The 22,319-nt window shown below is 44.1% G+C and overlaps 1 protein-coding gene across 3 annotated transcripts; it reads left to right on the plus strand.

Annotated features, from left to right (window-relative positions):
- The first annotated feature begins 596 nt into the window (after window positions 1-596).
- Window positions 597-18,676, plus strand: SEPTIN3 (septin 3). Of its 3 annotated transcripts, none has more exons than XM_033162430.1 (10): window positions 597-1,539; window positions 10,587-10,778; window positions 12,415-12,543; window positions 14,028-14,109; window positions 14,597-14,734; window positions 15,514-15,631; window positions 15,751-15,846; window positions 16,397-16,496; window positions 18,069-18,120; window positions 18,374-18,676. In XM_033162430.1, exons 1-10 carry the CDS (start codon window positions 615-617, stop codon window positions 18,507-18,509), a joined length of 1,968 nt encoding a protein of 655 aa, XP_033018321.1. In that variant the 5' UTR covers window positions 597-614; the 3' UTR covers window positions 18,510-18,676. The 3 variants fall into 3 exon arrangements, with proteins under 3 accessions (XP_033018321.1, XP_033018320.1, XP_033018319.1); XM_033162429.1 differs by lacking the exon at window positions 597-1,539 and adding an exon at window positions 3,358-3,821 and having other exon boundaries at window positions 16,400-16,496; XM_033162428.1 differs by lacking the exon at window positions 597-1,539 and adding an exon at window positions 3,359-3,821.
- Window positions 18,677-22,319: the final 3,643 nt, after the last annotated feature.

Below are 22,319 nucleotides of genomic sequence, written 5' to 3' on the forward strand. Positions count from 1 at the left end.
AGAAAATGTGGGGTTCCTTCCTCTGCATCACACACCATACAGTTAAAGCACATGACCTGCGCCAAATAATCCTGGGAACTGTAGTTTGTTAAGCTGGATGGGAATTGGAAAAAGTGTCGAGAGCCAGTGTGGGTGCAATGATTAGACTGTTGCACTAGGATCTGGGAGACCAAGGGTTCAAATCCCCACTTGCCCATGATGCTCCCTGGGTAATCTTAAACCAGTCACAGCCTCTCAGCCTAACCTACCTCACAAGGTTGTTGTGAAGATTAAATGAGGAGGTGGAGAACCACGTATACCACCTTGAGCTCCTTGGAGAAAAAGGTGAATATAAATGCAACAAATAAATAAATTGCAGCTCTGTGAGGTGTAAATTATAGTTCCCAGAATTCTGGGCTGGAGGGGTGGGTATACTTTAAATGTATTGTGGGTATACAATCCTCATCTCTCAAATCACATTGGCTGGGTAGAGTATTGAGTATTTTGTTGCCAGGACAGAGCAGTTGGATCGAGTTGCTTTTTTATTTTTATTTTACAGAGCTGCTGCTGAGTGCTCTGCCTCAACCCTTCCTTTGGTTTTGTTATTTTAGGAAACACGGAAGCAGCAAGTGCCCATGATGGACAAGGACTTTGCTCCTTCCCCACACAGGACCCGGAGGTGTATTCCAACCTTAGGAGCCTCATCCAACCCCAGCCGCATCCCAGGACACACGACTCGCTCCCTTGGAATTGGGGGGCTCACGGCTCTCAGCCCCATCTTGAAAAAGGAAGCTTGCCTCAACTCCTCCAGGCAGGACCCCACCAAACAGCTCCCTTTGGCAAAAGGCAGAGGGATTCCTAAACCTCAATCGAGGCTTGGGCCCCCAAAGCCGCCTCGTTGCCTTGATGGGCTCCTCTCCTCATGCCCAGCTCCTACTGCCTCCCAGTCTCTTCAGTGGACAGCAGCCAATGGTTTGGAGGCACGTAAACTAAGCTCTCTCTCATTTACTCTTCAGAGGAGCACCAGTGCCCCTCCAGCTGGCCGGCAACTCCTCTCACACTCTATGGCAGCAAGGAGGGAGTTCCAGAAGGTTCCCTTCCAAAAGGAAGCATCGGGAAGGAGAGAGGAGTTTCCTTCACCAAGCCATCTGCCATCGCCCGGATTACAAACCTTGCCCCAAAGGATAGCTGAGAATTCAGCTGATATGCAAAGCACTCTTTGCCAGGAAGACAGAAATCATACCTCAGATGCAGGCATGCCAGGTTCCCAGAGACGTTTGGCCCCTGCAAGCCCACCATCATCTCTTCCCCCTCAGCCACTTCCCCAAACCACAGAAGATACCACAAATTCACCCCTGAAGGAAACAGTTCAGGAGGACTTTGCTTCTAATGACAGAAATGGCATCCCAAAAGGCATCGATGCACCCCAAGGCTTAGCTGAATCTGGAAAGATGTTACTACCCTTCCCTCAGGAGTGTCTTGAGGAGCATGCTCTGAATGGCAACTGCTTCGTGGCAGATTCCACAATGTCTCCTGCGACAAATACAGCTGGGTTTGAATGTAAGTCCAAAAGTGGTGTCTTGTCATGTGTTTGCTGTGTGTTTGCAGCATGAGGGGTTCTCTCTTCTTGACTGCTGAGGGGCAAGATGCAGGGACTTAACATGGTATAATGTGTCATGAGATAATATTCTGATTCTACGTTGTTTCATCAGCTTGCATCAGTCTCTGGTAAAGCATAAAACCAGTCAAAACCAGTTCATGCAGATTACTATTATTTTTCCATATGATTCCTCCGTTCAAGCTGCAGAAACCCCAGTGGAAGTGAATATACGAAGGCGCTTTATACTGACATTGATCCATGTAGGCCAGTTCCATCCGCTGCAGCTGTCTGCCACTCTTCAGACATCTTTCCAGCCCTGCTAGCTGTCAGGATCAATGGTATAATGGTGTAGGAACCAGGTAGGTAGGGGGAGCAACAGTTCTGGGCCTTTTTTTCAGACCCAGAGTGATGATGTCATTTGCCAGCGTTTCACTTGCTCTGGCAAATGAATGAGGTAATAGCAAAGCTTTCAAGTGTCATCTGCCCTGACTGCAATAAAACATGTCTCTCCCGTATCGGTCTCTACAGCTGCAGAAAGTGCTTTAACTCTCCAACAGTTTGATTTTACCCCTGATGGCTCACTCTTCCATTGTCTCTTGAAATAGGCAGATGGCAACACACAAGTGACATCACTGTTGGTCACAGATTAGCACAGTAGGAAACCGCGGAATGAAAGGAATAATCCAGTAGAGGCTTTGTTTGTTGGGGTTTCAACTGTTTCATGCTAGCAGTTTAAATCATAACACTTTTTTAAAAACAAGATTGCTAACATTTATGTTGCAAGGCTAGAGGTTGCATTAAAGGGGATGCCATGATGAGCTCCTGCTCTTCGGAATTTACGATGACATCCCTGGTCTGGAGGCAAATAGGGAGTCCAACAAGGATAAGCAACCTACAAGCAATTCAAAATGCATTCACACTGAGGTGCCAGGCCAGTGTCATGTGTCCCCTCACATCAGAAATTGTGTACCTACTGGCTTCTAGCTTCCACCAAGACCACACATCAAAATCCATTGTCTGCATCCAAGCCCTATGACACCGTTTCCTGGACATTTGCTTGAGCACTTTTTCAAAGGGTATCCATTTCCCACATTTCCCCACTTTTGTGTAGGAAACATTGTGCAACTTGTGCATCGCTGCATGTGAAGATTGCACGAGTGTGTATTTATATTTCTATATTTCCCTGTGTGGTCATGGCTTCCCATGCAGCAAAATCCAGTTATGAGAACCACTTATATGTGGGTTATGCATTTTGTCTTAGGTGGAAGTGTTTTCCATTCGTTGCCTTCTGCAGACCTGCTTCCCAGCTCCCCAGCATCTCCAAGGCATTTGTGCTTTGCCGTGACAAATGCGCAGAGACACACACAGATGTAGGTGCCTAAAGGCACCGGGAGAGACATCCTGTGTGTGCACTATGCACACTGACACAAAGACAGATTCTCCTTGCCTAGGCTGACATGCAGACCGTTTCTGGCAGACACTCTGAGCCTCCACATAATGGGTTACTGCTTCTCACCATTTCTAGAAATGCATGCTGATGACAGTTTTAAATGGGGTCCAAATCATAGCCGCATGAATGCTTGCTAGCTAAAGACCCAAATATAAGACTGAAATGCCTAGATGCAGGCACATGGTTTCCTCATTTCTTTGGTGAATGCTGTTGTCTGATGAAAGAGTTAACAATCCCTTTTCATGAAGTAGTTTCTTGTCTCTAGAGATGCTCAGCAGACAGTGGCATATGAAAGCTGCCTGGGAACAGGGGAGGAGAAAGGAGGGCGGAGAGGCAAGGAAGAAAGAGTATATATGTGCGGCGGGGAGGGGACAATTTTCTGGCTTCAGCTAACCCATTTATCACAGCACCTCCCTTCAGGAGCCAGCACACATTTCCATGCCCACCAATCCAGTCAAGGTCTCCCAGATGCTTGGATGATACAGCCCTTGATCCTGGGAAGAGAGGGAGGCAGAGTCTGGGGGAGATTTTGCAGGGATGTTTAATATTCAGGTCACGTGAACATGGCAGTGGCGGCATCAGCATCTCTGCTTATCTGAAATATCCATTGGAGAAGGAAAAAGGAGAGAGAAAGAGAGACGCATATAGGGAGAAGAAAGAAAGAAAGAAAGAAAGAAAGAAAGAAAGAAAGAAAGAAAGAAACGCAATCAGAATCTCAGAGGCAGCTTTTAGGCAGAGGGAAGTGAAGAGAAGGATCATATTCCAGAGACAAAGAAAGATTCATGTTCAAAGGTAGGTGGTCCATGAGGATACTTGCATGCTCTTATGGGTCTGGCGGGGCTCAGAGATGCAGGAGGGATGCTGAGATCCGGCACGCACTCAGCAAGACATTTGGCATTTGGCATGGAGACTGGCACAGGCGCTGCTAATCTTGCAAGGGAGGATTGTGGAAAGGGAAAGCAGCATTTCCTGCTCATCTTCTTCCATCTGGTGTCAAGGGGGAAGCAGGCAGGGCAGCTGCGATGGTGCATCAGAGACACTGGGGCTTTTGTGAAGGCGCACATTAATTCCCAGCTGGCTCAGAGGCGTGAGCTGCCTTGCAGCTGGCTTGGCTGTTGCTGACCGCAGGCGATTCTTCCCTTTCAGTGGCATGAATGTGTGTCATATTGGAAACCTTGCTCAGGCATTGTGGAGTGGAGCACGGGTGGAATGATGGCAGGGAACCCCGAGCTGGGTGGAGAGGCCGTTGTCTGTGGGCCTTGACTGGAGTCCTGTGGGATAATGGGTGGGGAAAGAAAGTGTCTGGGCTGGGGTGGCTGGGAAAAGAAAAGCAATGCTTGGTGAAAGGGGAAAGAGGGGTGTGGTGATGTGGGGGCTGGGTAGCAGGCACAAAAGGGCTGTAAATTAAAAGGGGGCAGGGTAGAGTGGGAGGCTTGAATGAATGAATCAATGAATGAATGAATGAATGCAGTGCTAGGGGAATGTGTTAATAGCAGGAGCTGTCATACAAGGGAATATGCTTGATGTCAAATAGCTGCAGCTATTGTGGCTGTGTGCACACCACATATTTAAAGCACCCCAGCCCAATGCTCATGGGAACTGTAGTTTGTTAAGGGTGCTGGGAATTGTAGCCCTGTGAGGGGTAAACTATAGGATTCTTTGGGGTGGGGAAAATGTGCCTTAAATATTCTTTGAATGTATGGTGTGTGCACAGACAGCCACAGTTGTAGGTGGAACAGTTCTAGTCATCTGAAAAAAAGTGTGCAAATGTTTGAACTACACGGTCTTGTATGGTTGGAGCAAATGCACCCTGCCTTTTAGCTGAGCCATTTCATGGGGGCCTGGGCAGTTGTCTTATTCAGAGTCAGACCATTGGTCTATCTAGCTCAGGATTGTTTACCTTGGCTGGTAGTGGCTCTTCAAGGTCTTGGGTAGGGGCCTTCTCAATGCCTACCTCACTGGACTCCATGGGCCTTGATTTGGAATAAGACATTTATAGGGTTACCTGAATTAATCTTTTTTAAAAGGGTATTGGATTCACATCCTCATGGAAGTAGCATCCTTTGTGAAGATAGTTGAGCCTTGCTTCAGATTATTCACAATCAGCATCCATGTATCTTCACAAAGAGCGATTCCCTTCAGAAACAGGTGGGTAGCCGTGCTGGTCTGCCATAGTCGAAACAAAATAGAAAATTCTTTCCAGTAGCACCTTAGAGACCAACTGAGTTTGTTCTTGGTATGAGCTTTCATGTGCATGCACACGAAAGCTCATACCAAGAACAAACTCAGTTGGTCTCTAAGGTGCTACTGGAAAGAATTTTCTATTTTGTTCCCTTCAGAAACATTCTCTGCTTTGTCAAGAGCAGCCTTTTATTATGTTCCAAGGTTGGGACTTAGGGCTCATCCACAACTCCACTCACCTTATTGCTTTCCCTTGGGAAAGCTCACTGAATCAGAGCACACATCAATTGGGCTTTTTCTGAATTGATGTTCACTCCAATTTAGCATTGAAAATTGGGTTTCCAAGGAGAAAGCAGTGGGGCGATGGCAAAACCGCAGAAGTGTGGAAGATCCCTTGCTAGCCAGAGCTTGGTGAGTCTGCCCAGCTTTGTGCAGTTGTGACCTACTTGAGAATGGATTGTCTTAAAGCTACCTTCCTCGACCTGGTTTTCACTAGATGTTTTAGAATACAACCCCCCTCAGCCCCAGACAAGATGGCCAATGGCCAGGAATACTGGGTAGGCCAACAACACCTGAAAGGGCACTAGATTGGCCTATCCTAAAGCCTACTTTGGTTCTTGTTTTTTTAATAGGATGGGTGTATATTGGAACAAAGGTCCTCTCCCCGGTGTTCTGGAAACAGCACCTGTATCTTCTCTTTGTTTTCTTATGACAGAGAGTTTAAAAAGAAAGCCACATGCAAACTATTGCAATAAGAATAGTACAGCTCTCAGGGGAGGTATGCTCAGTGCGTTCCTTTTGAGGACCTGTGTGTGGGCGCTTTCACAAGCTGCAGTGAAAATGGAGCCAGATCCCCACTGAAGGGCAGGCAGCAGAACTGGAGGTGTATTCAATCAAAGCTGGTTATTATTGTGCTCCATAGAGTTACTCAGACAAAGTCAAGAAAGGCAAAGGGTGGAAGAAGAAGAGCCTTCCATATCTAAACTGTAGAAAATAATTACATCAGGGGTTATTGCTTTAAAATAAAGTTACTAATTATCATCTGGCCCTAAGCCAACAAAATCCAAGGGCTGCTGCAAATTCTAGAGATGTGATTAAATGTGTTGACCCGAGGGAATATACAGCTCAAATTCAACTAGCCCAATTATCAACTAACCCAACCCTTGGGCAGCAATTTTCATCAGGGTTGAAAAATGTTTTTTTGCAAAGGAGAACAATCCTATTTTTGATACGATCCTTAATATTTTTGATGCCTGAGGTGGAAAACAGTGTCTTGAAGAGAGCAAAAATATAAAAGCCAGCTAAATAAATGATAATTTGCTGCCTCATATCTGGTGCTTGAAGCAGGCCACTTTGGCCTGTTTAATGGTAGGACTAGCCCTTCCTCATTTTAAGCTGTAATTCTGGTAAGACAAAATGTGTACCTTTATCAAACTTACAGATCACCCAGTCATGTAGGATTATCAGTTTGGAACCCTTGTCTCCGAGCCTTTTTGGGTTTTGCTCAGAACTTCCATACGGAGGTTAGAGCAGAGAGGAGGGGAAACTCCAATTTTGGCTCCTTTCTACAGCCCATAATTTACCAAGACAAACAGACAGAAGGAAATCCTCTCTGACTCCCTCAGACTCAGCTGCTGTTGCTATGCTGGTGCTATGGAAGGAGGGGACACGTAACTCAAATTCTCGTTTGCACAGCAAATTATTGGGGCAACAGAAAGATTGGGGCAACTACTGCTGATTCAGGGAACGGCAAGGTAGAGTAGTGTGGTGCAATGGTAAAAATGTTGGACTATTGCTGGGGTGACCCAGATTTAAATCCTCTTTCCACCGCAAAGCTGTTCCTAATTCATCTCTAGCCAAGGTGTGAACACCTTTGCATAGGACAAGACATCTGGGCCTCATCAACACCCCCCTGGTATGTGCAAAAACAGAAATGAATTGAAGCTGCACTGGTGTGAACACCCAGGGGGCAAAGAGCTGTGAAATGCACCCAAAACCCAACAACTTCACTGTCTGAAGGTGGTGATGTGGACACCTCTTTAAAGGCATTTGCAACAATTAAGGGACCAGCAAGCACCTATTGTAGGCTCAGCAGCCACCAGTTATTAGCACCAAGTAGAAAACACTGTACCCGATTCCAGAGGATGTAGAGGAAGTTTTTATTTATTTATTTATTTATTTTTTAAAAAGGAGAGCAAGTTCATTGCAGCAGGGAGATCCTTGGCCAGGCTTTGCCTGAAAGAAAGAGGAAATCTTGGCAGAGATAGAATAGACTGGAATTCTAGGCAGCTATTCAGAATAAGAACAGTTCCAGTCTAAAGAGCTGTGTGGTTACCCAAGGGATGCTTGTGAACAAAGAGCTGCGTGGTCTACCAGGAACTGGCATGTGAGTGGAAGGAAGAGGATCTGGGCCTCAGGGATGCTAAAAAACAGTGCTGATCAAGACCACTTTGGGGTATGCATCTCAGCTTGTGGACTTGTGTGTTTTCATCCCACAATGCTATGCAACAGGTGATCCACAATTAGTGTCTGTTGAAACGTATTATTATGTGTGCATGTTATGAACACGTGTTAGGGCAATCCTAAATAGAAGAAACTGCAGTTCCTAGGATTGGGCTGTTGAGAATGCAGCACAAAATGGTTTAAAACAAAAAGAAAGGAAGAAAAAGCAGCATGAGCTTCTCATGTTTTGTCAAATTGCTGGAGGTTTTCATGGCCAGCAGCAGCTTCAAGAAAGCTCTAAAAAGACAACAGACGCCTCAGGGGATACCCCATCAATAGAAAAATCACAAACCGATTGTGAAATGTTAAATGAGAAACTTCCGGTGATGGAGAGCTCACTTTGGCGCTCACATCCATGATCCGGAGCTTGCTGATTCTTCACTTACGTGGAGAAAAACCTGGGTCACCAGACTGGAGAAAAGCCCTCTATGAAAGCCCAGCTGCACATTCAGTGGAAATGGCATTTGGAAGTGGTGGCTGCTGGGATAAAGGAAATAATTGGAGTATATCTTGTTCTTGACACTGAATGTCAGATAAATTAAGGTTGAATGATGTGTTGGATCTATCAAAAGAACTCTGAATCATCACCATGAAAAATCAACGATCATGAATGTGTGCAATCCTATTTCTGCCATGGATTCATTGCAAGGCCATGGGCAGTAGCGGTAGTCATGATGCTGTTATGTTTTCAGGCAATAAGTGCTTTGCACATATTATACTGTAATCCTAACATTAACCTTATAAAATCGGCCAGTACTGTTGTCCTCAAACTTCAGATGAAGTTCCAGGTTTGGTGTCTTCTGCTTGGTCTCCTCCCACATCAGAATAGACCTCACTGACTTTGCCTGGTGGTGACTGGCAGCGGCAGGAGTGCTATGAGGAGTGGCAGGTGGTTTGGGACCACCATGTAAATTTCCCAGAATGCCTCATGGTTACACTACACCAGGTGCATTGTGGGAAATGGAAAGGGCAGGTGGCTGCCAGACTCAGCTGCCTGTCAGGTGTGTGTGCACAGGCAGAGAGCACAACAGGCATCAACACAGTGGTGGGCTGTGCCAGGACCCTGGCAGCTGCATGAGGATGCCACGTTATTCACTGAGGCTGTGCTTTGTTTAAGACCACCTAGCAAGTTCATGGCAAAGATGAGATTTGTAGCACAGTCTCTTAGGCACAACACAGTGCTGAGGTGTTTCTGAAGGGCTTTCTCACCACGAGAACTTGGCACCAATACAAAGCACTAGAGGCTGCTGGCTGTTTGACACAACTGGGCATTGCTGTTGGTACAGGTTGTTCTATGAGTGGGTAGGACCAGTTTCTTAAAGAGTGTGACAGTCTCTGTGCTGGAAAGATCCCAAATCACTTAATTCTCATTTCGGGTGAAAAGATGTCAGTTTTCATCAATCCCTTAAAAAGGGATTTTTATTTTTAGTGGTGAAAACTCTAGCTAAATGGACCCTTTGTGTTCTGGGAAAAAGAGTTATTAGATACAAACTAGGGACTGGATTGAATGGAAATTTTGTCCCTTGGATCCTTACCATTGTCAAAGCAAAGTAGTACCTTTTGTCTAGTTTTCCTAAAGAGTGCATGGATATTCTGATGTTTCAATGAGAATTGCTGAAATGTTTATTATGCTGTGGTTTATTAAAACCTTAGAATTTCAGCTGCTTTGTGGGAGTGGGGGGGGGGAGGGACCAGGGACATGATTCTGCAAGGCCCTGTTTTAGTATTTTAATGATTTTCTGTTTTCAGCCTGTTGCTATCCACCACATGTAGTAGGGGATGCTGTGGACTGCAAATCAACGCTATCAATCAGCAAATAAGGAACTGTTGTTACCATGATGTGATGCTATTTCTCACTTGTCAGATCTCATGCAGGGTACTGTACCCTGCAGGCCTGGCATTAGAGTTTGGTGGATCCTTGGCATGGTGCTGCCACAAGGCTCCATGCCTGGTGCCATTGCTGCGCTGCCACCGTAGGTTCCACTTTCCACCACAATATGTCACTGCCATGGCCATGCTTCATGGGGCAGACAGCCCTGCCATGCATCAAATGGCTCATGCAATGACAAGAAGATAATAACAGAAGCACATCTGCAAAAGCACAAATGGATAGAGAGAAGGGCCTTTGAGGAGCAGCTGTCTCGATTTGTTCTTCCCTTTCCCAATGGAAATGGAAAAGACCCGGCATTTTTCTATGAAATATACTGTTGCTGTTTTTTCTACATTTTTATTAAATTTTCTGTTTTACATTTTAGAATACAGTATTCATTTAAACAGCCTTAAAATATCAATGACTCCCCCCCTTCTCTTTCCATGGTTCATTTTGCATAACATAAATCCCTGCATATTTTATATAAACTAAACCATTCAGTATTCCATTATTACATTCATCAAAACTTATTTACACTGTTGAATTTATCTTAATGCTGCCCACATTTTCAAATATACACAATTTTCCTCCCTATATTCAATAAACATTTTCCAATCTTCTTTAAATGTATATTCTTCTTGTTCTCTTATTCTATATGTTAGGTCTGCAAGCTGCGTACAGTATATTCCATCAGTTTAAGTTGCCATTCTTCTTTGGTTGGGACTTCACTCATTTTCCATATCTGGGCTAACGAAACACAAGCCACAGTAGTGGCAAACATAAATAACCTTTTTTGACACAACCTTTTTTGACACCTGGGAATTTCCGTCTGAATTATCCCCAAGAAAAGGACTCTGGTGTTGTTGTTTTTAAGTACCTCTAAACATTTTTTTTCAGTTCATTGTGAATTATTTCCCAATACTCTTTTACCCTTTTACAAGTCTATCACATATGATCTCATTGCATCAGTAAAAATACTGTTTATTTGCTCTCTCCACTTGCAGGGCCAGTAGATACCAAGCCTGAAGCAGCCATGTCTGAGCTGGTGCCAGAGCCGCGGCCAAAACCAGTTGTCCCAATGAAACCCGTTGGTATCAATTCCAATCTGCTGGGCTACATTGGGATCGACACCATCATAGAGCAGATGCGCAAGAAGACCATGAAAACTGGATTTGACTTCAACATCATGGTTGTCGGTAGGAAGGATTGGATCCAAGGATCTTGTGAAGGGAGGCTTTGCTATGAAGTCAGGGGGCTAAACTAGGCAGCTAGTTAATCAGCTAGATTGCTCTTGCGTGTCTGTTTTTAAAAAGTTAATAGCCAATGTGGTGGGGAGGGCAGCTGAACGGGGGTTGTGGTGTAGAAGGGTATGTTTGAGTGTGTCTAGAAACTAGTCTCCTGTTGATATTCATTGCTCCACCCACTTTTGCTTGTGGCCCCACCTACCACTGGCATGTGGCCTTAGAAGGTCACCCAGAAGCCAATGAACCTATGGGTTGAAAAAGATTCCCCATCCCCAGTACAGAGGAAGGGTTATAAAACCCTTTCCCCTCACCATGGTTCAAATTGCAATCTGACTCCACACCATGCAATGCAGGCAACTCCCAATTTACACAAGGGTTATGTTCCGAAATCACACATATTTTAAACACCATTGAAAATATTAAGTAGTGGGTGGACACATAACAGAAAAAGTCTTCAAACGCCCTCTGGAAACCCTCGAAAAGCCCTCGAAAAAATGGCAGCACTTACCAGACTGGCAAGAAGGATGGCAAATTCGCCATTCCACCACAATCACTCCAAACTTTTCTCAAACTCCAAAGCTCCACAGGCCTCATCAGTCGGTGCAAGGGGGTCCTGGGATTGCACTTACAAAAACTCATGGGATTGCTTGGTGATGTTTTGTGGCTTTTTTGCCCTTTCTGGGCTCTTTCAGAGAGCAAGTGTGGTGTAGTGGTTAAGAGCAGTAGACTCGTAATCTGGTGAACCGGGTTCGTGTTTCCAGTCCTCCACATGCAGCTGCTGAGTGACCTTGGGCTAGTCATGCTTCTTTGAAGTCTCTCAGCCCCACTCACCTCACAGAGTGTTTGTTGTGGGGGAGGAAGGGAAAGGAGAATGTTAGCCGCTTTGAGACTCCATCAGGTAGTGATAAAGCGGGGTATCAAATCCAAACTCTTCTTCTTCTTCGCCATTTTTGCAAGACTTCCAGGTTTGGCATGATGCGTGTGAGCGTGGTGGCACATCAACTGGACATGCGTAAATTGGGAGTTGCCTTTAGAAGGAAAACTTCCATTAACCTCAATACAGTGGTACCTCAGTTTCCAAACATAATCCGTTCCGGGAGGCCGTTCGGGTTTTGAAACGTTCGAAAACCGAGGCTCAGAGGGCGGTCTGCAAATTTAATTGAGAGAATTGAGAAACACCCAGGGGAAACTGTTCGACTCCTGAGGCGCGTTCAAAAATGGAAGCATTTACTTCTGGGTTTTTGGTGTTTGACTTCCGAAACGTTCAAAAACCGAGGTACCACTGTACTACCACTGTTTAACAACATGAGCCACGACCTGAGACAAACATGGCCTGTGCACAATCTGCATGCATGCCTTGCCACATCTACCATGACAAGAGCATCTCAAGGAAAACCTTCATTTCATTGGGAATGACTGCTTGCACCCTCCGTTGTCTGCTGATAGCCAAGCCAGGAAGCCATTGTCCTGATGAGCTCTTACTTTTACACCAGCCCGTGCCTTCTCAGCTCCCAGCAGCCGGGCTATAAATGATTCTGCTGACTGGCTTGAAAAGGCTGTGGTGAATCCTGTATGCTTCTTTTAACAGGCCAGAGCGGACTGGGCAAATCCACACTTGTGAACACCCTCTTCAAATCCCAAGTCAGTCGCAAGTCTTCAGGCTGGAGCCGCGAGGAGAAGATCCCTAAGACAGTGGAAATCAAGGCCATTGGCCATGGTAAAATTGCCTAATGTTTACATCAAAGAGAGCTTTCAGGAGAGGGAAAGTAGACCTGGGGTGTTCCAGGAAGTAAAGCCGAGGCTGGCAGAGGCCCAGGAGACCTCCATCTGTTGCAAAGGACTTGTCTGAATGACACCTGAAGGATCAGTCTGGTCCAGTGCACCATCCTTGCCTGTACCATCTCCAGGAATCTCTGTGGGGATGGCCTGACTTGCATAGCCCAAAACTGCATGGTCAAATAATAGATTTTAACTGGCTGATCAACCATTCAATGTTGGCCACGTTGTGACTCCACTGGGATATGCTGTCCCTGCATGGATGACTGGGAATAGCAGAGGCGGAGAATGCATATTGTCTTCATGTGATGAAGCCCTTTCAGTTGTTGTCTGAATTGGTCCAGAGTTGCTACAGTGACAGTGTCCATACAGTGACAGAATATGTGGATGCTCACTCGGACTAGCTTGAGGTTCAGTTAGGGTGTCCATGTGTTTTACAGAGGACAGTCTTAGAAGTGCTTTCGAAAGACAGTCAACTCTTTGAAGTGTATACTATTTGACAAGGTGTCTGGTCCAAGTCCAGTTTAAGGATGAAAACTATAGGAAGAGCGAGCGGGCTGCCTTGGAGTTGTCCAGCAGCAGTGAGCACTTGGGAAGCAGACTGAGCAGGCACAGAGGTCTCCTAGTTAGAGTCTCCCCCACTATGATGAGATGCAGTGTATTGTGTTTATTTCTAAATTTGCATCTGTACATATAAATTAGCATATGCCAATTGCATGGGAAACGGCGTCCTCTTTTAGTCATAGGCCACCCTGGAATCAATAGGCCACCCTAGGATCAATGTGTCTAACCTCTTGGACTTGAGGATATGTCCTTCTGGACAAAGACATGCCCCAAATTAAAGATCCACTTATAGGGCTTATCCACACTTACCTTTTGCCCTGGTCTCTCCAGGCACAGGTCCGTGCTTTAAAGCTCTGTGTCCGAGTACCCTTTTTTTGGCCCTGGAGCTTTCCATGCAAAACCCGCTCTTTATAGCTGAAGTACAACAAATGGCAATTTGGGTTTTCAAAAAAGAGAGAGAGAGAGAGAGAGAGAGCTCTCAGAGATGCAGCTTCAAACATAGACCATGACTACAAAGAGCAGTGGAAAGGAAGGTGTGGATAAGCCCATGCTGGAGAGGTGCCATACAGAAACAGGCCTCTGTTTGGATCCAAATTTTTAGGGTTTTCCCCTCCTCTGTTGTCTATTGGGGATTGTTGCAAAGGGTCCAAGCTCTGTTGTGCTCCCCTTCTGCCATCAAGCTAGATCTTGTAATGTCCTAGACAAGGAACTTTATTTCTACAAGGGCCACATAGAGCTATATGTTCAAAAAGAGCCTCTCCTTTCCTCGCTCAGTACTACGGTATGTAAAGGCCTTTATGCTATCATCTCTTTAAAAGTGTTCAGTTTTGGAGGAAGATAACTGTAACATTTCTCCCCCAGTTATTGAAGAAGGTGGTGTCAAAATGAAGCTCACAGTTATTGACACGCCTGGGTTTGGTGACCAGATCAACAATGAAAACTGGTGAGTGTTTTGTTCCTTCGCTGATTCTCAGTCTCCTCCCTACTTTCTTTCTCCTGCATGACTTAGCATAACTAGATGATGGGAGCAGGACTTAAGATGGGTAGATTTATTTAATTTTTAGCTCTGAGGTAGACTCCTGTCCAGTGTTATTAGTGCCCAAGAACCCAAGATAGGGATGGTAATATTTACCAGTCAAGTGCCCACTGTGATGCTTAATACACAAAGATAAAAATAAGCTACAAAAACAGACCTTGGGCCACATTAAGGGCTTATGTTGCTCAGCAATTCCCACATTAGGACCTACTAGTGGGGCTGCAGGAACCCTGATTGTTGCCAAAGCGGGGAGGCGTAGGGAAAGCATGGATCTTCCAAAACCAAGTTTATATTGAAGGATCCTCTTCAAGGCTTGGACTACTGACATTGCAATCTAGTTTCCTTGAATATGAGATAAAGGTATGTCTACCTCTTTTCTCCCTGACCCTCCTAGCTGGGAGCCCATTGAGAAATATATTAATGAGCAGTATGAGAAGTTCCTGAAGGAGGAGGTCAATATTGCAAGAAAGAAACGGATCCCAGACACGAGAGTCCACTGTTGCCTCTACTTCATCTCCCCCACAGGTCACTCGTATGTATCTCATCCATTCTGGTGCATGCCCATAAGACTGGGAGGGAAGGGGAGTGGGAGGGCCCTGAGGTGCTAAGTGAACAAAACAGAGATTTCCACAAACTACCTGGCACCATGTGCACAAGTCTCCCCTGACAAGCCACACAGCAGACCAAGGTAATGATGGGGTAGCCATGGGGCTGCACAGTCCTAATAGTAACTGGTATATCTTCCACTTTTGTGCCATAATGAGAGTGTGTTATGTCGGATGTCCCTCTAACGTCATTGATGAATATGGAGTTCCAGAAAAGAACATTTCAACCATTGCTTGTCTATTCCTGCCCATGTTCATAAATGGCAGGAAGCTAAATTGTTAGGTTCACACATGCATTGTTATGGTTTTGCCAGTTGTTAGGAAACTGCTAACAGTCATGGTTTTTCAACAAGCGTCTACTTGGCAAAATTTGCATCATCTTGTGTAATGCTCACACAAGATTCTGGACAGCAGAATGCCTTTCCACCTTGCTTCAGTTTTTTTCATATTGAAATCTCCCTCTTATCTCTTTATGTCTCCACTGAATGTGTCCAGTGGGTTTTTAATGCTATGACTATGGAGGAAATTAAGAAGTAGAGCTCCAGAGCTATAGATGAGAAAGACTCTAGTTCATTTTCTCTTTTATAACCTAGAAACAGAATAAAAACGGGAAGGGGTTTAATTTTGTGAATGCTAGGAGGAAGACAATATGCTCTTCATTAAAGGTAGTGGTGGTTTCTTAATAGCATTTTTTCCTGGACTGTAGCTTAAGACCTTTGGATATGGAATTCATGAAGCACTTGAGCAAAGTAGTCAACATCATCCCAGTTATCGCCAAGGCAGACACCATGACTCTGGAGGAGAAGATTGAGTTCAAACAGAGGGTAAGGATCCTGGGAAACAACCAGTATAAAACACAAACACACAGTCCTTTAAGTGTTGTGCCAGGAATACTCTCTCTTACATAGCTTTGAATTTTATTTTATTTTATTTTTCTAACCAGGTCCGCAAGGAACTGGAAATCAATGGCATCGAATTTTACCCCCAGAAAGAGTTTGATGAGGACCTTGAAGATAAGACAGAGAATGACAAAATCAGGGTAGGATGCTTATGATTGTGGAGTAGATTTTCTTGTTGGAGATGCTGGTGTAACTTGAGTCCAGTGTTTTCTTCTTGGTCCTCACCATGCTTGATTTGAGTTGGATGCAGTAAAAGTTGGCTGTAAACATTATAGCCACTATGGAAGCATAAGAAATGGATTCTTCCAACCTTATAACTGTATACATTTATATTTTGTAGTTCCTGAGGTGAGAATTAAGCCTTTTGGGGGCTTAATTAAGAGTTAATGTGGGGTTCCTGTCCTCACAAATGTTTTTTCCCTATAAGTTTCCTATAAGTTTACATGGGACTTCCTTCTGAGTAAACATGCTTTAAATTTCATTGCAAAGGTGTAAACAGTCTAAAGAATTGGAATGCTGAAAAGAGTATAGCGGGAAGGGCCAGCATGCATGTCTGCTAGGCATGGGGGTTGGTAACTGGGACAGAATCAAGTATGTAGCAAGCTGGGGAAGAAACACAAGAAAGAAAAACAAGCAATTGTCCATACGTGTCACGTAGAGAAGCAAAGTCATTTCACTGTGTATTTTCAGCAGGAAAGTATGCCATTTGCCGTGGTGGGCAGTGACAAGGAATATCAAGTGAATGGGAAAAGGGTCCTGGGGAGGAAGACACCCTGGGGAGTCATCGAAGGTAAGCTGATGCTGATCCTACAGTTTCTGGCAGTTACATTTTTAGATTGCCAATAGGTTGCAGAAGCTAAAATGGCAAAGTCAACATTCCCAGCAGGGAGCCTCAGTATGGTGCAGCGAGTGTTTCTGGTGGAGATGTCTTGCTTTGTTGCCATTTGTGCTCCCTGGAATTGTCAGCCATCACTTCTTTCTCCTTCAACAGAAGCTGTTTGCCGGTAATGATTTGAGTGAATAAACAATGGATATGTTTATCAGAGTTGCCCATGAGGGCCCAGTTTGCACATAACATGAAACCAAACCAAGGCTTAGTGCACTCCTCCCTCAGTCCTCCTCCTGGGGCTAATACATGGTTTGCCTTTGCATTATGTCCAAACCTGAGCTCCTGGCTTGTCTCCCTCTGAAAAACCATGACAGCTTGTGGTTTGTCTGGAGCAAAACAAACCATGAGCCCAGGTTTGGAAGGGAAAGGTAAACAGTAAGCCAAAGCATGGCTTAGGATTGGGTAGTGTTGTGACAGCAGGACTGGGGGAGGAAATCAGTAGTTATAATCTTCATTGCAAGAACCTACCTGCTTGTTTGTTTGCACTAAGCCATTGTTTGGCTTAGCACACAAAATGAGTGGGCCACAAGGCTGGGCTAAACATTTAAACTAATCTGGTAGTGCATAAAGGTACGGTACCTAGAAAGATTGTAGACAATTCTTATTTGAGATTGTCAAAGAAAGGCTTTATAGGTGTCCTACTGGATACGATTTAGACAGCCTGCCTTCAGGCCAGCGGTGATGGGACTCAGCTATACAGCTGCAAATAAAACGTTTTAAATGTGTTGTAAAGTGCAATATACAAATGTGACAATAGATGGCAACAGTGAGCTATGCCAAATTCAATGTATTTTTCAAAATGTTTTTAAAAAGCATTTTCACAGTGATTTTTTTTTTATATGTGTGTAGATTCCACTATGGGGGGTGGTATAAGCAGGTGTGGAGTACTGGAAAAGTATAATGAAATTCCTGTGAATTGTTTCACCTAATTCAGTTTGTTTAAACCAGGCATGGGCAAACTTGGCCCTCCAGATGTTTTGGAATACAACTCCCATCATCCCTAGCTAACAGGACCAGTGGTCAGGGATGATGGGAATTGTAGTCCCAAAACATCTGGAGGGCTGAGTTTGCCCATGCCTGGCTTAGACTATAAGGGAGAGCCTGAAAAACTACAACAAGCAACAGGTGGGTAGCCGTGTTGGTCTGCCATAGTCGAAACAAAATAGAAAATTCTTTCCAGTAGCACCTTAGAGACCAACTGAGTTTGTTCTTGGTATGAGCTTTCGTGTGCATGCACACTTCTTCAGATATCTGAAGAAGTGTGCATGCACACGAAAGCTCATACCAAGAACAAACTCATTTGGTCTCTAAGGTGCTACTGGAAAGAATTTTCTATTTTGTTACAACAAGCAAGCCACTTTTATTAGTGCTGCTTCAGGTGGAAGCTGGCCTTAATGTATTTCTCTGAGTTCTGTAATACTGTACCAGAACCACCATTCAAGGCATGATTAATGTATTTCCCTTTATTTACAGTGGAAAATCTCAGTCACTGTGAATTTGCTCTACTTCGAGACTTTCTCATTAGGTGAGTCCGTTGGTTGTTAAAAGGTGCTGCTCATTGAATTGAAAATGACTTTCTGGTGAGATCTAAACTGGAATAGCAATGTGACGTGTTTATGCTAGAAGGGATGATTGTGCTGCAGCTCCAAGAAAGCCTTAAAAAAAGCACTTTAAAGCCATTTAAATCGGGACCTAAGGGCAACATATACAGTACTTGCATAATAGACTCCCCTGTATTTTTTTCCCTGTAATCTCTGTCTTTTTCTCCTACTCCTTAGGACCCACCTTCAAGATCTAAAAGAAGTAACGCACAACATCCACTATGAGACTTACAGGGCTAAACGACTGAATGACAATGGGGGGCTCCCCGCAGTGACCGTAGAAACAGAAGAAAACCATGAAAGCAACCTGTGAAGGACCCATCAAGTTATCTGCCATCTCCGAATTATAACCACTACTACCACCCCATCCCTTGATTTGAATTCAGGCCTCTCTTTGAAGCATGTGGAATATCCTTTGTGTGTGCATACTGGGGAAGAACCCCAACTTCACCCAAATGTCCCCATCTATTATTATTATTATTATTATTATTATTATTATTATTATTATTATTATTATTATTATTATTATTTGAATTTTGTATTTTGCACAGCAGACTCTAGTCTTCCGTTGTATTCCAAGATTCAATTGTGCATCCTGATTGTGGGGAAAGCTGAAGGAATTCTGGAAGTGGTGCAATCTCTGGGGGTCACTTGAAATGCCTCCGAGGGAGAATAATGAGATCAATGTAAGGATGTTGTATGCACTGTGGTGGAAACAGAGAGCCATATTTTGGATGCGAGTTTCACAGGTCTGGAAGAGACTGGGTTGCTCTGCAGCTGTGATAGATGGTTTGTGTCGTAGGCTCAGTTCTCAGCATGGAAGCGGGGGAAATGGACTCAGGCTAGATCTCGCTAACACAGTTATGTGAATTAAGGTGCAGTGAAATAAACAGGAGGGAATCTTTTGCCAAGTAAATGTGTTTCAATGTGCCAGTGTAAAAAAGAAAAGGAAAAAAAAGACAGGATTTTGGCCATTTTGGACCATACTGATGGGAGGCAAAGTTGTTGAGTGAAAAACAAGAGTGGAGATTTGATTTGGGAGTATTAGTTTTCTTGGTGTGTGTGTGGGGGGGAGCATTTAATAGTGAGGAACTGCTTTCAAACTGCGCTTTAAACATTTTTGTTAAGGTTCAAGACCACCCTTGTCACCATTGCATATCTGATATCTTGATCCTGACTGGCTCTTAGATTTGTCAGATCTGCTCTTTTAACAGAAACATTACTGTAATAATCCCCTTTGGATTGTTGCAGCAGCTGGAAACACCAAGAATGCAACATGTTCCAATTGTGCCTTTCCACTCTCCACGAGAAGACAGCTTTCTGCAAAGCAGAGAGCCCCTTATGCTGGGAGGATTCCCCTCCCAAATAAGATGTCTCCCCATCCATTGCATACTGAGAGGTCAAACAGCATGAAGAGGCTACTTGGACAGAACACACTTGTCCTTGATCCCATAGCATGGCATTCTTAACCTGACTTTGCTCTCTATAGGCTTTCCTTGTGTGGTCTAGGAATCAGCTTGATTGCAGGTATGCTGCCAATTATATAACTTTAGATACAGGTATGTAATTTGGTAGCACCATCCAAATTCTGAGAATCACAGCCTTTGTTTTTGAAACAAGAGCAAGTGCCTAGGTTTCACGATGGTGGAGTGGGGGAAATGGTTAAGATGTTAATGCATCTGCAGAAGGCTGAGAAAGCAGAAGTGGCTTGTGTGGGACTTCTGCTGGTCAGGAGGACTTACATTGACCCATGTGGGCCCCAGACTGTCCCTGCTCCATCCTGTTTTTGTTATTTTGTACTGTCTCTCAAAGTGCCAGAAGTACTATATCTCAAAGTGCCGGAAAAACCTAACTCCTTTTCAGATGTTAATTCATAAACCTGTATTCAAATTCAATGGATCTTTCTGCCCAATATAATTTAGTAAAAAAAATAAAAAACCGTGCCTCATATTTCTCCCAATTGGAACCAAGCCAGCTAACAATAGCAGAAGATACAACGCAAAATGGGGACACAGAAAGCCATTGGTTCACCTAGTTCAGTACTGGCTACTTCACTGCAGTCACCAAGGTTTCAGACAAGACTCTGACTTTATAGCCCATCCTCACTGTAGATTATGTCACAGAAATGTAACAAACTCTGTTACCAGCTGTATGTAATCCACAGCTTGGTACAGTAGTCACAATTCTAACAGGAAACTCACCTAAAAATCAGATTTATTTTTTTTACAGTATTTCCTAAATCCTAAAGATTCAGGCACTGGAGGTGTTTCCTTCAGAGTTATATAGAATCACAGCGAGAGCTCCAGGCCACTGCATGTTTTTCTTGGTTTTACAAATGGGTGATATTGCATCTGGAATAGACCATTGTCAAATATCCTGAACCGGTAGGAGGAGAAACATAGAGAGAGGCACTCTGCAAGCTATTATAGCTGAGCTTTAGAAAGTTGAGTGGCAAGCCCCAATGTAACCACCAAAAGCTGGTCAAGCAGGGAAATGAGGGGCATATGTGATGTTGTTGCTGCTGCAAGGGATGTTGCTTTTTGGAAATTTGGAGAGGACAGCATAAACAAGGTCCCATAGCTTCTTTGAGCCTTATCACCTGTTTCTGATGGTGTTGAAATCCAGCCTATGAAAGAGCAGGGATGGTAAACACTCCAAAGCCCTTCCAAATAGATTTTCTGCCACAGGGACCCAGATCCTGTTGCTGGCATACCTCAAGGTCCACAGACCAGGTAGAACATCCTTTTGGAGCCTTGCAACATCAAAGGTGGGCACTTATAGCAATATGCATTTAAAACAACAATTGATTAAAGAAGAAACATTTTGACCATTTAGCATTATTATTCTGTCTACTAGCCCAGCTTATTGGTCCCTTGCTATTTAATCATTCTCCATTACTCAAAACATAAAACATATAGTAACCATGGTATTTCCACATTCATTTCAATAGTCATAGGTGCTTATTAGCAGAGAATATTTTACTGAAATCCACTCAAACATGAGGATAGCAACTGCTGTCTAAGTTGATGCAGTGGTGATATAAGATGATAATGCAAAAACGTTACTGTATGAGCCAAAAGACCCTGGTTTTTGCTCAGGCCAGTATCAAAGTTAACTAATTACTGTATTTTACAACATCACCACAGCACCAGAACTTTAGGACTTTGGGACAAATGATCTCACTCTTCAATAAGGGCAGAATATCTGTCTGTCTTCAGTGCAGGCCCAGTCAATGAAATCCAGGTTTGCCTGAAGTTGAGGCAGGCCTTCCAATTTATTTCTGTGCATAAAATCTTCCTTAGCATAAAATCTAGCTTAGTCATTGAGAGGCCAGTGAGACTAGCAGGTTACGAATATGCCTAACCCTTGCATAGCTGAAGTCAAAGATGAAATGAGCTTACTGGTTTTAGCCTGGTCCTGGGAGGATTTTTGGAAACCTTTTATGGTTTTCTGTAGCACAGCAGTAATAATTGCATGACATTTTTGAAGAACAGAGGTAAAATCGTTGGAGTCCTCTGTGGTTTTATGCCAGGGCAGGGATGTTTTGGAAGATTGCTTTGATAAAGGTTGTTGCAGCATTGTGGTTGTTAGAACTGTAAGGTTGGTTTTTTTTTTAAAAAAAAAAAACATATTACCGGGTAGATGCTGTAATGTAACAGAACCATGTGAGACTAAGTTGGGTAGTGGAATAACAGACAAAGACTCGGAAGAGAATTGATCTGCATGTGAAGGGTTGTATCCAGTGCTTCTTTTCTAAAGGAAAAAAAAGTTTGGGGTACTCTCATTTTCCTACTCATATTGAAATACTGCCCCTCAATGAGGCCAAACTTAGATTCATAAAATGTTTAGGGGTATGTGTACCCCTGCATCCCCCCCCCCCTGAAAAAAGCACTGGTTGTATAAGAGATTTATGACTGCATTATGCCAGTGCTTAGGCTTCTGTATCTGTGTGGAGGCCTCTTCAATATCATGTTGGTCTGTCAACATACATCAGAATCACCAGGCATGACATGGCATCTCTAGTAGTGTTGCTTTTGTCCATCTATCTATATCAGCTCTGTTTAGCTTTGTTGGTCTCTTCTGGGCAGAGGAAGCCTAGAGATCCCACTGCCCTTTAACCTGC

Source organism: Lacerta agilis, chromosome 10 (assembly GCF_009819535.1).
Source record: "Lacerta agilis isolate rLacAgi1 chromosome 10, rLacAgi1.pri, whole genome shotgun sequence".
Lineage (NCBI taxonomy): Eukaryota > Metazoa > Chordata > Lepidosauria > Squamata > Lacertidae > Lacerta > Lacerta agilis.